The sequence below is a fragment of the Vicugna pacos genome, chromosome 24 (assembly GCF_048564905.1).
Source record: "Vicugna pacos chromosome 24, VicPac4, whole genome shotgun sequence".
Taxonomy (NCBI): domain Eukaryota; kingdom Metazoa; phylum Chordata; class Mammalia; order Artiodactyla; family Camelidae; genus Vicugna; species Vicugna pacos.
In genome coordinates, this window is record NC_133010.1 from 6649093 (window position 1) to 6664857 (window position 15765).

General features: G+C 38.9%; 1 protein-coding gene across 2 annotated transcripts in view; it reads right to left on the reverse strand.

Moving 5' to 3' along the window:
- Window positions 1–10262, reverse strand: part of PIK3C3 (phosphatidylinositol 3-kinase catalytic subunit type 3) — a 110651-nt gene extending 100389 nt beyond the window's left edge. For both annotated transcript variants that reach the window (XM_072948973.1, XM_072948974.1), the window contains exons 1-3: window positions 10090–10262; window positions 6986–7174; window positions 2148–2291 (exon numbers count right to left, since the gene is read on the reverse strand). In XM_072948973.1, the coding sequence (XP_072805074.1) occupies window positions 2148–2291; window positions 6986–7174; window positions 10090–10157 (401 nt within the window). In that variant the 5' untranslated portion in view covers window positions 10158–10262. The remainder of the gene's footprint in view (window positions 1–2147; window positions 2292–6985; window positions 7175–10089) is intronic.
- Window positions 10263–15765: the final 5503 nt, after the last annotated feature.

Sequence of the window (15765 nt, forward strand, 5' to 3'; positions counted from 1 at the left end):
TTTCTGAGATACCCTATTCTTGAATAGAAAAATTCAGTATTATAAGGGTGTCAATTTTCTATGTAATTTACATACATAATTCAATACAGTTTCCCAGCAAAATAACAATGAGCTTTTTTTTAAACTGAGGAAATATTAAAATTTATCTTATAAAAGACAGAATATCAAGAGAAATTCTAAAAAGAACGCTAATAAGGATAACCATCCCTCTCTAAAATCAAAACATTAACAGCATCAAAAGCAGCAAGACTAGTTCAGAGACAATGGCAGCTAATATTTACTGAGCATTTATGAAGCTCATTACATGTCTTTAGCAATTTATCACGGTAAACTACTCTGTGAGGTCATACTACTATCTCATTTTACAGACAAAGAAACTGAGGCATAAAGAGATTAAATAACTTGCACCCAAAGGTCCACAGATACTAAGCAAAGGAGCCAGGTTTTAGACACAGATAAACTAGTTCTATAACCTGCATTCCTAACTGCCATCAGTTTTATTATAAAAACTGATAAATTCAATGTAATAATTTAAGATCCACGAGCAGCAAGTACACAAGCAAATGGACAAACATATACTAGTTCAAAAGGATATGTCAAATAGGAAAAATAATATTTGTAACGTGTCCCACACAAAGGGCTAATATCATTAATTTATAAAGGCCCCTTACACATTAACAAGAAAAATGACAACTCAAAAAAATGCAAAGAATTGTATGGTATGCGAATTATACCTTAATTTTTTCAAAATGGGCAAAGGATATCAAAAGGCAATTCACAGAAACATAAACACAAATAGTAAAGAAAAATATCAAAAACCTGACCATCCTCATTCATATTCAGTGATGTCAACATTAATTTCAGAAGTCAACATTTTTCAGTTTCAAGATGTGCAAAAATTAAGAAGTCTGGTAACACTGAGATTACGGTCTTTACCATTTCACCTCAAAAGGAAGCACGGACTTCTTTCAGGGATTCCAGGTCTGGGGCAGAAAATCGCCCAATGAACCTGGAATAGCTTGTCCACCAGGAAGTGAAGAGGCTGCCAGTGATTACTGGAGGGCTGCACTGTCAAGGAAACGTGGGCTCAACTCGAAGGGGCTCCGATGGACCAAAAATGGGAGTTTTTGAGAATTATAAAGGATAAAAACAGTAATGGACTGACACGCTTAAACACAAAAAACCATCAGTCATCACCTTTGCCAGTTGCCAAGGCACCAACTTATTCTTAAAATCGTTAAAGGGGAAAAAAATTACACATTCTTCTGCCTTTCCTATAGGAACTATATACCAAAGTAACTCAATACTTGATGAAACACCAAGTTTTTTAGAGAAAAATTCCAATTAATAAACTTAGAAAAAATAGAAGATCAACAGTTTTCTTAAGATGAAGAGTGGTTTCTCTGTCCCAAGAGAAAAGGGATAGAGAAAAAACACACTTCAGGACTATTGGTTTTGTTGATTTTTTTTTTAACAATAAACTTCTATTATCTGTAAATTTTAAAAAACAGGAATGAACTTGTCTATTATCATCATTACCATCACTAGCACATTGGTCCTTTTTAATCCTGCTTTTTGTCCTTTCTGTCACTATTATGACAAAGAAGAAAACCTCCATAACAAAGCAGTTACAGTATATGCCAAATAGCCCTTTTTTCCCCTAAAAGTAAGGTTCTAGTTTCTAATGACTATTTCCTAAGAGAAATCACATTACCAAGGGGGCAGGTATAGCTCAGCGGTGGAGCGCATGCCTAGCAAGCACAAGGTCCTGGGTTCAATCCCCAGTATCTCCATTATAAAAGACATAAATAAAACCTAATTCCCTCCCCCTTCATAAAAAGTATACAGAGCTGTACGTCAATTACGTCTCAATAAAACTGGAAGGAAAAGCAAAAAAAAAGAAATCACACTACCAATCATAAACAGTAGAGAAATATAAAGTGTGCTTCTTAATTAATCGATATGCATATCCCGAAGGAAATGTGTGTCAAGTTCAGTTTCAAGAATGACAGAAGCATATGTGAGACCAAACAGGTTTCATTTCCCAGCACATAAGAGAACCAGACTGGGCATAAAACTACTGAAGCCCTTCCAAAAAGAAACAGGCAGAAAGCTGCAACATTCGTACAGGAGAAGAGAATGCTTACCTGTACTTCCCAAACAGTGAGACTGTTGTACCCCCCACAGGCACCGCCTTTCCTGGGCCATACACATCCCATATGGTCAGGGCCACCTGGGCATTCCTGGGCAGGTCAGGGTATTTCACAGGCAGCTTTAGCCATTCATTCCAGCTGTGGAAATCGAGTCAGAATAAACATACAGTTAAAGAGACAAAGTCAACATAAACAAGTACGTAACTTGTTTTTTTTTGTTTGTTTGTTTTAATTTAACAAACCATACAAGAAAGTTTGGCCACAGAAAATGTCTGAAAAGATAAAGTTCGTACTACAAAAAACAATGTGGCATTCACCTCAACTTTGCTCTAAGCAACTTCATTTTCAGATGCAGGCATACCTCGTTTTGTTTCGCTTTACCTTACTGGACTTTGCAAATTCTGCGTTCTTTACAAATTGTGGCTCACGGCAACCCTGCATCTAACAGGACCAACAGCACCATTTTTCCAACAGTATGGGCTTCTTTTGGGTCTCTGTGTCACATTTTGATAATTCGTGCAATATTTCAAACTTTCTCATTGTTACTGTATTTGCTACGGTGCTCTATTGTAAGTGATGTCTGATGTACTAATATAACTTGCTGAAGGCTCAGATGTAGTTAGGACTTTTTAGCAATAATGTAATTTTTTAATGAAGGTATAAACATTGTGTTTTTAGACGTGATGCTACTGCCCAGTTAACAGACTATAGTACAGTGCAACATTATATGCACTGGAAAACCAAAAAAACTGTATGATGCACTTTTTTGCAATATTTGCTTTACTGTGGCAATCTGGAAATGAACTTGCAGTGTCTCAGAGGCATGCCTACAAAACACATGGGAAATAAATTTTGAAAAACACAGTTCAAGAAAAATAACACTGGTTGTTTTCTTAATCAAGAAACTCAGAAAATATCACTAAGACCCAAGGACATGAAAGTGGCTGATGAAACTCTTGGAAAACACTTAAACCTGCTAGAGCCACACTTGTTTTGAACCAAACTATGACTTTTCTGTACGCACTCTCCAGAACAGTTTTAAATTATGAAGAGGAAAAAAAAATCATAGTTACTTATCCTCAAAACCCTGCTGAGTGGAATTTGGCCCTATGATGCACAGCAGTATCCCAGAAAAGCAGAGAAGAACAACCAAAACCTTAAAGAGGTCAAAGAAGACTATCCGCTAACTTCATAACATGCCCTGAACAGGCATGACGAGTTTTTAGGTGAGATTTCCGTCTCTCAAGTTACTGCATTAACACCAATAAGGCTAGCTATTAGTTTTTTTTAATGCTTTCAAAGCATGTTTGTATATATGATTTCACTAAAGGATGCTTGCTCTTTGTAATGACAACACACCTCTTTCTCTTTTTTTTTTTTTTACTGTCTTTTCACCTCTGTAAAATTTCTTCTGAATTCAACCTTCACACTGTATTTATCTGATCATTTCAACTCCCTTAAACAGCAGACAGCTTTTAAAATCCCAAAAGGAAACTATACAAACAGCACACAAAGTAATACCCAGCAGACACAGAGAATTGTTTCTCTGTTTACTCAAAATTATTCTGTTTGCTCAAAATTATTCTCAGAGGGCATACCCCAGGCTAGGCCAAATACACCTGCATCAGTAAGGAATTAAACAGAATTTCCACAAATTTAAAGAACAGAACATTTACATCCACCATATAAATTCAAAGACCAACAGGAAAATCAGAGACGGTTATCAATTTAAAGGAGAATCTGAATGTCATTAAATCCTTTTCTTCAGTGAAGTTCTTAAAAAAATAAAACACGTGCTTTAAACGTGCCATTCTCCACTGGAGATAAGCTTGAGGAGCTAAATGAATTATTTAATTACTATTCACACAGTGGACCAGACTGACAGGTAAATGCTAAGCAGTGTCACCTTATGCCAATGAACAAACCAAAGAGATTACTTAACCCAGACTAAAGTTAAAGAGAAAAGACAGTGATAATCAAAATGAGCTTTGAAAATACTCACCTCTATATTCTGTCCTTTGGGGACAATACATAAGAGTAAGCAATCTTTGCCTCAAACCCTCTGCCATCCAACACCAGGCCCCCACATCTCTTTAAATTAAAGCAACAGTAGTTCAAACTGTTTTACATACTTGCTACGTACGTATGGTTTTACATACAGTATATTTTACATACATACTTCTGTAGACTAGTTCTTAGAAATATAAATCTGCAGCTTAAAAATAGTGTGAAAACTGCCCAAGATATTCTAGAAATGAAGGAAAGATCTGGTCAGACATCAAAAGGCTGTGTATTCGGAATACCATTTTGTTCTCTGCCTTCCCCACGCCCCAACTCTTAGTTAGGCTTCAATTCACCTGGCAACTTTCAAGACATTCCAAGATTCTACAGCCTGATTTTGGAAGGTCTGATCTGTATCCCCACCCCCATACATCATTGTACTAATTCTCTACGCTGATTAATGCACTCCTAAACCCTAACTTTCTAATTTTTAAGTTAGATTAGATTGTTAGTCTGATGTCTAATGTCTCTCTCTAGAGCCATTTCAAATCCTTCGTGGGATTAATAGAATATAAATTTTTAAAAAATTTAAAGCACTTGCCTGCAGAATAATATTTACACATATAACTTAGAAATATGCAGCATTTCACACCTAAAGATGAAAATTTTACCCTGAGTGTAGCTAAAGAAAGTACAGGTTTCCCTCACCACAAGCTCTCTTTTATAGGACAGGATAGGATAGAATAGATTCTGATGAACTTGGATGAATTCCTCATTATTCAAACTCTCACAACTATCAGAAAGTCAGAAACCAGATTTACATAACTTGGAATCTCATACTACTCAAAAATATTTCTGAACCAAGGAAATGCAAAAAATTTAGATAGCAAGAAATCCTTTTATGGTATAATTTATTTTCTGCACAGTGTACAGAATCTTCCTTTAAGTTAAGTCCTTAAGGGAAAAAGTGGCTGTGAAAGTTTGCTTTTATTTATTACAGGAATGTAATTTTTGTTTTTATGAACTGGTAAAAAATTTCACTCAAGTAGTAAGGAGCAGATGTACAAAATCTGCAAACATTTCCCCTAAGCCCAAAGAGTATATTTAAAATAAGACAAAAGCTTATCCTTATAAAACTTCATCCAACATGAGGTATTTTCTCAATCTCTTTTCTACATAGCTGTTTTAAACCTTTTAATTAAAATTAAAAAGCCATTCTAATTATTTTAGAGTACTTAGTTTATTAGTTTCACAGTTTAAAAATATACATATTAAAAAACTCCAACTTTGAGAGAGCACATATGAAAGTTTTTATATTTGTGAAAATACACAAAACATAAACAATGTTGAGAAGAGTCAGCAAATGAGAGGAAGAGGAGAAAGATACTAACTTCCCTACAACTCAGAATTGGCTTTTGCTCTAATTTCCTTTGTTGCCAAGACATGGAACAAAACCACCGTACAATTTCTCTTACCAAGAAAAGTGGAATTCACCATAAATGTTGACTTCCTAGATCAAAATTTGTGGTTCTCTGCCTTTTTTGGGGGGCCACAAACCATCTTAAAAATCTAATAAAGGCTTTGAGCTCTGTACCTGTAACAATGTGCAAGACACAGACAATTCTGCATACAATTTCAGGGTTTTATAGGTTTCCTGGATACAGTTAAGGAATTTCGGTGCACTGTTTGAGGTGTAATGATGATACTGTGGTATGTTACATATACACAGAAATATTTAAGTTAAGATGATACAATATTTGGAATTGGCTTCAAAATAACACTGGTTACAGATGAAAGATGGCCTTGAGTTAGTAATTGACGAAGCTAGGTGATGGGGCCTTGCAAGTTCATTACATGATTGTACTTTTACAGATTTGACAATTTTCCAGAATAGCAAGTCTATATACATTATTATACACACTCGTGTGTGTATATCTAGCCACAAAATGACTACTCAAGAAACTACATCATTAAAATAGTCGGTTTCAGTGTAGCCAAATCATCAGAGCTCAGGCTTCTGACCTCTCTGGAAAACTTTTCCCAGCTTGCCGGGCCAACCTTGGTAAAGGATTGTATCCTCAACAGCTGAGCATGGGAGTCCCTAAGGCCACACCCCGCCTTCCATAAACACCACGGGCATAGACTTCTTCCTTGTGAGGCACACGGCCTGTATTCTGAACCAAGCCCCCCAGCCGACTGAACACTACTCATAGATCAAACACTGAAACTGCACACCACACAATTTATCAAACAAGAAGTGTCAAGAGATTATATTAAGGACACACAATACTATTCTGGAAAAACAGGAACCTCATGTTCATTGCATTTACCTCAAATACCAACAATGGTCTGCTAATGTGCCATCAATAAACCAAGAACTTAAAAAAAAAAATCCATATTTAAGATAAACATCTGATCCAAACAGATGACTGTAAAGATCTGAGCTCCAAACATCAGCCTAGACAACTTCTTAGACTATCCGGAAGAGTTTCTGTGTTCAAGGGCACAGGATGGACGCAAACTTAAAGATGCTACATATCTGTTTTTGGTTTGGGTCATTTTGTGTATCAGTCAAGTTCTTAGGAAAACATGTCAATATACTCCATACAAACATAAATTCACGCCCACCTCAACTGCAGTTACAACAATGCTGTGTATACTCCTTTCTGAGTAGGTCTCTGCTTTAAACTATTCAATCAATGCTCATAGGTAATAAAATAAAGAACTGGAAAAAAAAATTCCTCTGTAATCCCCACCAAATACTACTTTCAACACCTACAAAGAAATGAGATAATGGTCTGGAACCCACCATATGCAAGAAAACAACTTACTTCCATCTCGTACTAAATGCCTTGTAGGAGGTTCTCACTGGCAAGGCCAGAGGCTTCCCTTCCGCAAAAACTTGGCAGGTTACGTAAAGGTCGGAACATGTTTCTTGGTACAGCCCTGAAAACCTCAACATCGGGTCTTCTAGAACAGCTTTGTAACTCTTCTGTTCTCTCTTTCCCTCCAGACTTCCTCTGGAAACATGAAAACAACAATGTTTAGACATACTTTTTTTTTAAGGAAATACACAATAAATACTAAGAAGAGCTTATGGTTATGACTCAGTGCTCAGTAACCGTATGCTACCTGAACATTTTCCTATAAATGAAATTAAAGTCACTTTTTCACTTACTAAAGGTCTTCTAAAATCCTAACATATCTAAGACCATCCCTATCCTTTTCAACATATTTCTCCCTTTTAGGCTTATTTTTAAACCCTGTTGTCAACTCTTTGTCTACCTTCTAGATGTCACCAGCTTCCTAAGCATTAGTTTCATCTTATTAAGTTCAAGCTGGACACTAATCCCTCCATTCTTTCAACAGCATTTACTGCATTAGGCATAGAGGCCCAGAAATGAAAGACAAGATAAGCAGTACAGTGTTACAAGAAAATGTTAAGACCTTGCACTGGGGGGAAAACTTATCTTTTAACTGCACATTCTTTTTGTGCGCTTTCTTTTTGTTTTTTCTTTAAGTACATAGATGTATTATCTGATCACTTCTTTAAATTAAGAAACACAGCATTTTAAGCCATAAAAGATACATGTAAGATTATAAAAGTGGTGGGGGTGGATATGGCTCAGTGGTAGAGCGCATGCTTAGCATGCACGAGGTCCAGGGTTCAATCCCCAGTACCTCCTCTAAAAAAGGGTGGGGGGAGTGGGGAGTAGCTGAAAGGTAGAGTGCATGCTTAGCATGTACGAGGACTTGGGTTCAATCCCCAGTACCAGCACCTCCATTAAAAAAAATTAAAAAAGAGGTGGGAACACTGCTTGGACATCAAGATTACATCATCTATTGCACTAGGCATTTTATGCTTTCTTACTTACTTGTCACCATATTATCATTTTATAAATGATGAAGCAGAGACTCAGAGATCACGTTTATGATCCAGGATCACAAAGCAAGAAACAGAGCTGAGAATAAAAACCAGGACAGAAGAGGCCAAAGCCAATGTTCTTCTCACTATAGAAAGATACGTCAAAAGGTCTCAGCAGCACGGTTTGTGTTACGTGATACTTCGGCAGGAGTACAAGAACGTAATGGAGCGGATGGACTGAAAGCAAGATCAGCTGGAAGAATTTTAGTCAAAATTAAAAGGAAAAAGGTAAACTAAAGCTAGGACAGTGTGGGGCAAAAAAAGGAATATGGATCAAAGATATTCAGCAGGCTGATTCAAGATAACTTATGAATGATTAAGCAGAGAAGGTGAGAGAGGGGTGTCTGCACGACTCATTTTCTGTCTTAACCAATTCGATGAATGATGCTAACAATCACCAAAATAGGGAGAGAGAAGATTAGAGTTAGAAGGGAAAGCCAATGATGTGCTCGATTTTGGACTAGTTGCTTTTAAAGTGCTTTGGGACATCCAAAGTGGCCACGTCTTACGGGCAGTTTGATATTTAATTATGGAACTAAGAAAAGAGACATCAAAGTGCAAGCTGTTATTAAAACCATAGAAATAGATGAAAAGGCCTGGGGAGAAGAAATAGAATTTTCAAAGTTACTATTTTCTGAGTACATGAGTCTAAACTGACACTTCCTGCGCTCCCCAAAACCAGTTTCAGAAGCTAAAAGATGGTTAGTACTGAATTTTGCCCAACTTCTAATTTATGTTTTATGTTTGCCTCAAAATACTCAGTGCATCTGTTAATAATGGACCAGCTTTTTAAAAAATTTTTTCTTCTTTCCTTCTACTGCTCAAAAGTTTCCAAAAAATGCACTCATATGTCCAAGACATACTGAGAGGAATGAGACTAAAGGAAAGCCCTCTACCAGACTGATGGCAATACAGGTCCTGTTTAAGTATCTATTGGTGTGCTGGAAAACTTACTTTAAATGGGTGTGTAAAGTATTACACAAAGGTACAGTTTGGTTATTGACACGTTATTTTTACCACCACCACAAAATGAATAGTGAAGGATTTTTCGGAGTCTGAAGTAAGTAACTTCTGAAAATAAAAGGCAACAATCATTCAAAGGTGCATCTGACAACTTAGAAAATGAATTTACCACAGATATGCAGCCCTTTGCCTGAGGTGCATTTGTTAAATATTGACCAAAACATTTAATGAATGATGTTGGGATTAATCATTTGTGATAGTTTTCACACATGAAAATATATCTATAAGAATGCCTTCCTATGCGCATAATTTTCAACTTGGTCCTACCTGTTCCCCATCTGAGTTCCCTTATTCTTCTTCTCAAAACGTCTTGTCCTGGACCCTGACTTCAACTGTGAGGCCTCAAGATTTTCCTGCAAGCCTCTCTTTTCCCTTCTCATACAGTCTGGTTCCTTTGCAGCTGGAACCCTCCTCATCTCAGACTCACTCCCAACTTCCCTGGCCAAAGGACGCTAGACTGTCGTTAAGATTCAACCTGAGCGTCTACCACCTCCCGTGCTTTTATTTTAGTACATCCCTCTGCTCGTCTTATCCTCAATTACCTTACCTGCCGGCGTCTACCTCTCCATTATTCCTGCAGGCTCCAAGTCCACCTTCCAGCCCAGTTTTAAATAAAATAAGATCTGCCAATGATTAATAGTGGGACGAAGATTGTACCCAGACTTGTTTTCTTTATCTGTAAGACGAGCCGGAATGACCCCTCAAAAAGGCAGCTGGGAACAGCAACAGCTTTCGAAGTAAAGCCCCTTGGGACTTAGGAACTTACTGCTACCGCCGTCCTTCTCACGGAGACCGCGTCCTCAGTCCTAGCTCGCCGCCTCCCTCCAAGCTCCGGATCACCTGCGCTCCCCGACCGCAGCCCTCCCGGCCGCCCCGCGGACCGACCCCCAGGCTGATAACAAGCATCTTCGCTCCCCCGCCGGCAGCTCCCTGCCTCCCCGCCCCCGAGTCTCAGCAATCCCAGTCCCTGCGCCCAGATCCTCTTACATCTTAAGCTGCACGTTGATGTCCAGGTCACAGCTGTAGATGTAGTGAAACTTCTCCGCTTCCCCCATGGCACCCCCCGGGGTAAGAGCGACACCGCAGGATACGAGCGAGGCGCTGGAAGGACTCCGCGACTGAACCCGCAGAGCCCCACGACAAGACGCTTCCGGTTCCGCCTCTCCGCCCGGGCGCCGCCAATCCCTGCCGGGAGCGCGACCCCACGCACAGCCGGAACTCCCCGTCCCGCCCAAACGTCCCTTCTGCGCATGGAGCCCTCCATCTTGCTTGCGGGCAGCCGAGATTCCGGAAGCACAGCCTGTTTGGTTACATTCCAGGCTTCCTGTGTTCTTCCTGTATTAACGGGTACTTGTTTATTTATTTATTTTTTAATGTTTAAGAAAAACTGTCACTTGAGCCTGAGCTGTTTCTAAAATCAACCCAAAATGAAATTCAAAGAGGACTGTAACAACTTTCGCTGGCTGCAGGTTAACCAAGGAACAGTCACAAGAATTAGAATTTTTACCGAGTTGAAATTTCCGAAAATTGTAGATTTAATCAGATATTTACGATAACTCCAGAAAAGATTGCGTCTTTCTCTTCTAAACTTGTGGTTGCTGCGGGGAGGAGGGAGGGAAGGGCAGACTGAGAGTTGGAGATTTGCAAATTCTGACAGGTATATATAGAATAGATCAACAAGTTTATACTGTATAGCACAGGGAAGTATATACAAGATCTTGTAGTAGCTCATGGTGAAAAAGAATATGAAAATGAATATTTATATTCATGTATGACCGAAAATTTGTGCTGTACACCAGAAATTGACACAACATTGTAAACTGATTATACTTCAATTTAAAAAAAAAAAGAGTGAAGAAAGGACTAGACAAAGAAGAAAGAAACCTGGGTTCCAGTTTTGAAGTTACTGATATATATGCTACTTTGGACAAAGACCCAATATACCTTTTAAGATCTAACCTAGAACCTAGAAATATCTAGTTACAACTTCAGAACTCAGATTTCTGAGCCCTGTGAACTATGACAGTACTTACTTGTACATTTAATTGTATCTAAAATTGTAATCTTCATTTCCACCTAGATCCAAAACTCTTTGAAAGCAAGAATAGTGTGCAGTATATTTCTGTATCTGACCCCTTAGTGCCTAATACATTGCTGAGTTTAATAATTTCTATTTATTATTATTAGTGATACTGAATAAAATTCTTTATTTTTCATGTGTTTATTTTCAGGTGCCTCATTGTAAGAGGGGCATTACAAAAGTTATATAAGTTATTATGCTAATTAGAAAAAAAAAGCTTTCAAGGTAAGATTGAAAGGACTGCTCTTTAACCTGGAAAGGCAGAAAATGGCTAATGCACAATGTTTTGTCCAAGTAAGTTCTCAAAAATATTTGTGAAAGCAAACTAGGGAAAAACATGATAGTTATTCTCCTAAAAGTTACAGTTCCGATAAAAAGAAAGCAGACTTGTTCCAAGTATAACTACCACCAATGGTTGGAACTTGCAGGAAATGTAATTTCATCAAACAATAAGAACTGAACTTTCTAATCATCAGAGCTTCTAACAGTAAAATAGTTACAAGTTCTCTGTCTGTGAAACAATTCTGATACAGGAAAATAAATGCAGGGCAAGAGGAAGGCCATGTCCCAGATCTCATTTGCGTCCCTGGGATGGGCCCCACCAACTGTGGGTCCTTGACTTCACTCAGGAAAGAATTCAAGAGCGAGCCACTGTTGAGTAAAGGCAGATTTATTTAGAGAGATTCATACTCCTCAGAAGGCAGGCTGTTTCAGAAGGCAAGAGAAGGGCCATGAAGTGTGGGGATTGGGTGCTTAGTTTGAAGTAAAAGTAGATACACACTCCATAGAGCGTGGTCAGTCTCACTCAGAAGGGCAATTCAATCTTCTTGGCTTATTTTCTACTCAAATTACTGTGAAATCTTCATTAGTAATAAGTACCATGATGACCTTTGGCATTTACACAGCCCCCAAAGCATTTTTTGTCTAAAGTATGTCTCTGTGTTTTTCTCATTAGCTCCTAACAGTTAAAGTCATACTAATTGACCCCAACACAGTCACAAACATGACACAGATAAAGGCATAAAAATGAGTGTCAATACTTGGTTCTGAGATAGCCATTCATAGGATCCAGGATAGACTTACAGTAACTTTTTAAAGATAATCATCAAGAAAAAGCAACATTAAAATGTATTATGGGGGAATCTTAGAAGACTGGACTGTATTTGTTAAAGACAGTAATGAAACAAGAAAGACTAATGTGCCAGTAAGGAGGAGGATTGTGGTAGGTCACAGAAGCATGTCAAAAGTCACAAATATAAAAACTAGCAGTGTCCTTCCTGGACCAACCGTGTGTCAGGAAGATGTTGGTTAGTAGATCAGAGTATCAGACTCAGGTTAGCAAAGTCATGAGAAGTGGAAGCCTTAAACATCTTATTCTGAAAGGAAAGAAATGATCATTTCTTTCCCATGTGAATTTTCACAACTCATAAATGTAACACACCCTTATAATTATAGGACACAATTTGCACTGCAAGAGCTCACGTTCCCACAGATAACTGCCTGTCTGTAGGGAAGGAACTTTTATGCATAGATATTTTCTTTATGTGGTGAACTACTTTATTGACTATTTGGTCCCACATTTAATTCACCTTTGGAGTTGCAGTTTTTATTTTGTTTTTCCATTGCCATCTTGTTTCAATTTTATATTTATTCAAATAACAAATTTTAACATTGGTTGAGAAATTTGTCAATAATGATCCGTTCCCTCAAGGTTGCCCAAGATTCATGTAGTGATAATCAGGTTTGTTTTTGTCAGTTTCTGTCACCCAGTTTATTCTCTTTAGCTCGTAATGACAAATTGCACCCATAGCTTAAAAAAGCAACCATCTATTATTGGAATCCATCACAATAAAATGACTATGATAGTATGTCATTAAAATAATCTCATAACTGTTTTTTTTCAAATAAAAAAAATTGCCTTTACAAGTTTTCTAATAACTCCATGTGTTTTAGAACCTAATCACATGATAGAACAGACAACACTGTCAGGAAAATTGAAAGATCCTATCTCATAAGCCAAGACTTGTGTCCATTTGTCAAGTGACAATATGGGAGAAGTGGGCTTGAGAATGTCTACTAGTGACCTTGGAGTAGGAACCCACAAGGACTAGTGGTTCCATTCAGAAAGGTAATTTCTATCAGCTACAAAAGGGAAAGGATCAAAACAACACAGTTTCTGAAAAATAATAAAAATATACTGTGCATATGTGCTCCTACTATGTAATAGAAGAAGCTCCTCTCTCAGTGTCAAAGTGAGGGGAAAAAAACTAATAATTAAATAAACATCACTGTCAAGAACATCAGCTCTAGAAGAGAAATGGGGCCATAGCTCCCCTACTATGAAGTATGATCAGGTCATGCCTAAGGAACACGGTTGTAGGTTGAGCTCTTTGTTCCTCTGAGACAGGAAGGGGGTGGGACACAGCCATTCAAGGAATGTTACAGCAGTTAACATCAAAATGGTGGGAGATTTGACTTCTAGTAGACCTTGAGCTTCATTATACACCCTTTGTAATATAAGCATGGTGAATAACATGCCCACAGGCGCCATGGCAGTCCCAAGGCTAGGCACAAAAGGTCAAAGAGAGGGAAACGCCAACTTCCTGGGAATCCCAGCCCCTTCCCCAGGCTAGTTAGACTGGTCCTTCCACTTATTAGCATATAAAGCCAATGAGCCCATAAAAACTGGCAACATGCACCTTGTGGCCTCTGCCCCCTCTCTCCCTCTTCAGAGACAGCTGCACTCTGTCTCTGCATACCTACTTTTACTCTAATCTGAGCACCCAACCCCCACACCTCGTGGCCTTTCTCTTGCCTTTTGATGTATCTCTAAATAAATCTACCTTTACTTAACTGTGGCTCACTCTTGAATTCTTTCCTGTGCTAAACCAAGGACTCACACTTGGCAGGGCACATCCCAGGGTCTCAACTGAAGCCTGGGACACGGCCGTCCTCGTGCCCCACATCCGTTTTTCCTGCATCACCTCCTCACCCCCACCACTCAATAGAAGGAGTGATGTCTAGTATGTAGATCTCGGAAAGGGGAGCTAAAAGACAGAGTGAGAAATATCTGATTGTTAATTCTAGTCTCTTGAGACAAGATTTTAAAAGATTTTTAAAACTCTAAGCCCCATCAACTCTGGACTTTTACAAAATGTACTGGACCCTGAGAGAGGCTCCATCTTCCTCCCCTACCCTTGTCAAAAACTATTAGATCTTTGTACTGCAAGCCTGAGATTGCTCCCTCAGAGAAGCCCCCTCTCACCTCACCTTCGTCCCCAAGACTGGCTTAAGTCATCTCCCTCGAAAATCTATTCCTCCTGTATTCTTTTTCCATCGTATTCCCAGGAGTTTTTATCACAACTGTTGGGTCCATGGCTGTCTCCACCACTAGACCACAAGGTCTGCAAGGGGAGGATTTGTGTCCGTTTTATTCACCTGCTTTAGTTCCTGGCACAGAACAGATGTGGAATAAGAAAAGTAAGAGAGAAACCTTAAAAAATTACTGTCTGCCAGACAGCACCTTAGTCCAATTCATGGATATAATTTTATTTTATTTAATTATTTCAACAAAATAGTGAAGTAGATTCTATTGCCTGAGTTTACAGAAAGGTAACTGTAATGTAGGTTAGGTGATTTATGTATGATTAATAGCTAATAGATGGCAGAGCCAGGTGTGTCTGACTTCAAAATGCATAACATTTTTACCAAACTATGAGGAAATATTCCAGAGTAATTCCTGAACTTCCTTTTTGCAACAGAAAAAGAAACAATATATTAATGGCAGCGTCTCTAGCACCCTCAGTGTTACTTAGCACTGCCACAATCCCTCTGCCTCTCGGTAGGTTACATTCTCAGGCAGACACCTTGACTCTTTGCAGAATAATCCATGGAGGGAGGAGATTTTGATACGCTCAGCATCTTTCCAGGTCGTCCATTTATTTAACAAACATTAACTAAGTGCTTAAAATGCACCATGAACCACACCAAGCACCGGATGAGACATCAACCTCTCCAGTCTCACCAGGGGAAAAATAGCGTACCCCATCTGCACGTGGGGCCACCTCTGGCGTCCCTCCGTGTGTGTTTCCTATGTCGTCATGCAACCTGTCCTATAATATTACAGGCCACAGGGAGCTTTATTTCACCTGTTCCGTAAGTATTGTGGGATGATAGTGACTCCAGACGTTTCTGAGACGTCCCCATTGTTAGAAAACCCATGGCAGTGAATGCGTCCTCAGCCCACAGTATGTCTGATCCGCAGTTCTGGTCTGTGTCCATTCTCTCCTCTCGCTTCTGCGTGCTCCACGGGGCAGAGTGCTGCCGTTATTTTGGGCAGTTCTCATTGCCTTGCATGTATGCGTTTGTATCTGAGCATGAATATTTAATCCCAGAGAGGTTGTTGACCCGACACACAAACTTGCGTCTCTGAGATGGAAGGAAGAGGAGCAGTCGGAATCTTAAGTCCACAGACAGTAATTAGTGACACAAATAACTCCTCGTCATCCCTGGAGTCATTCTAAGTCACTTTGCCACCTACTCAGATTCTGTAAATGAACAGGGAGAGAGTGGCAGAGCCCCTC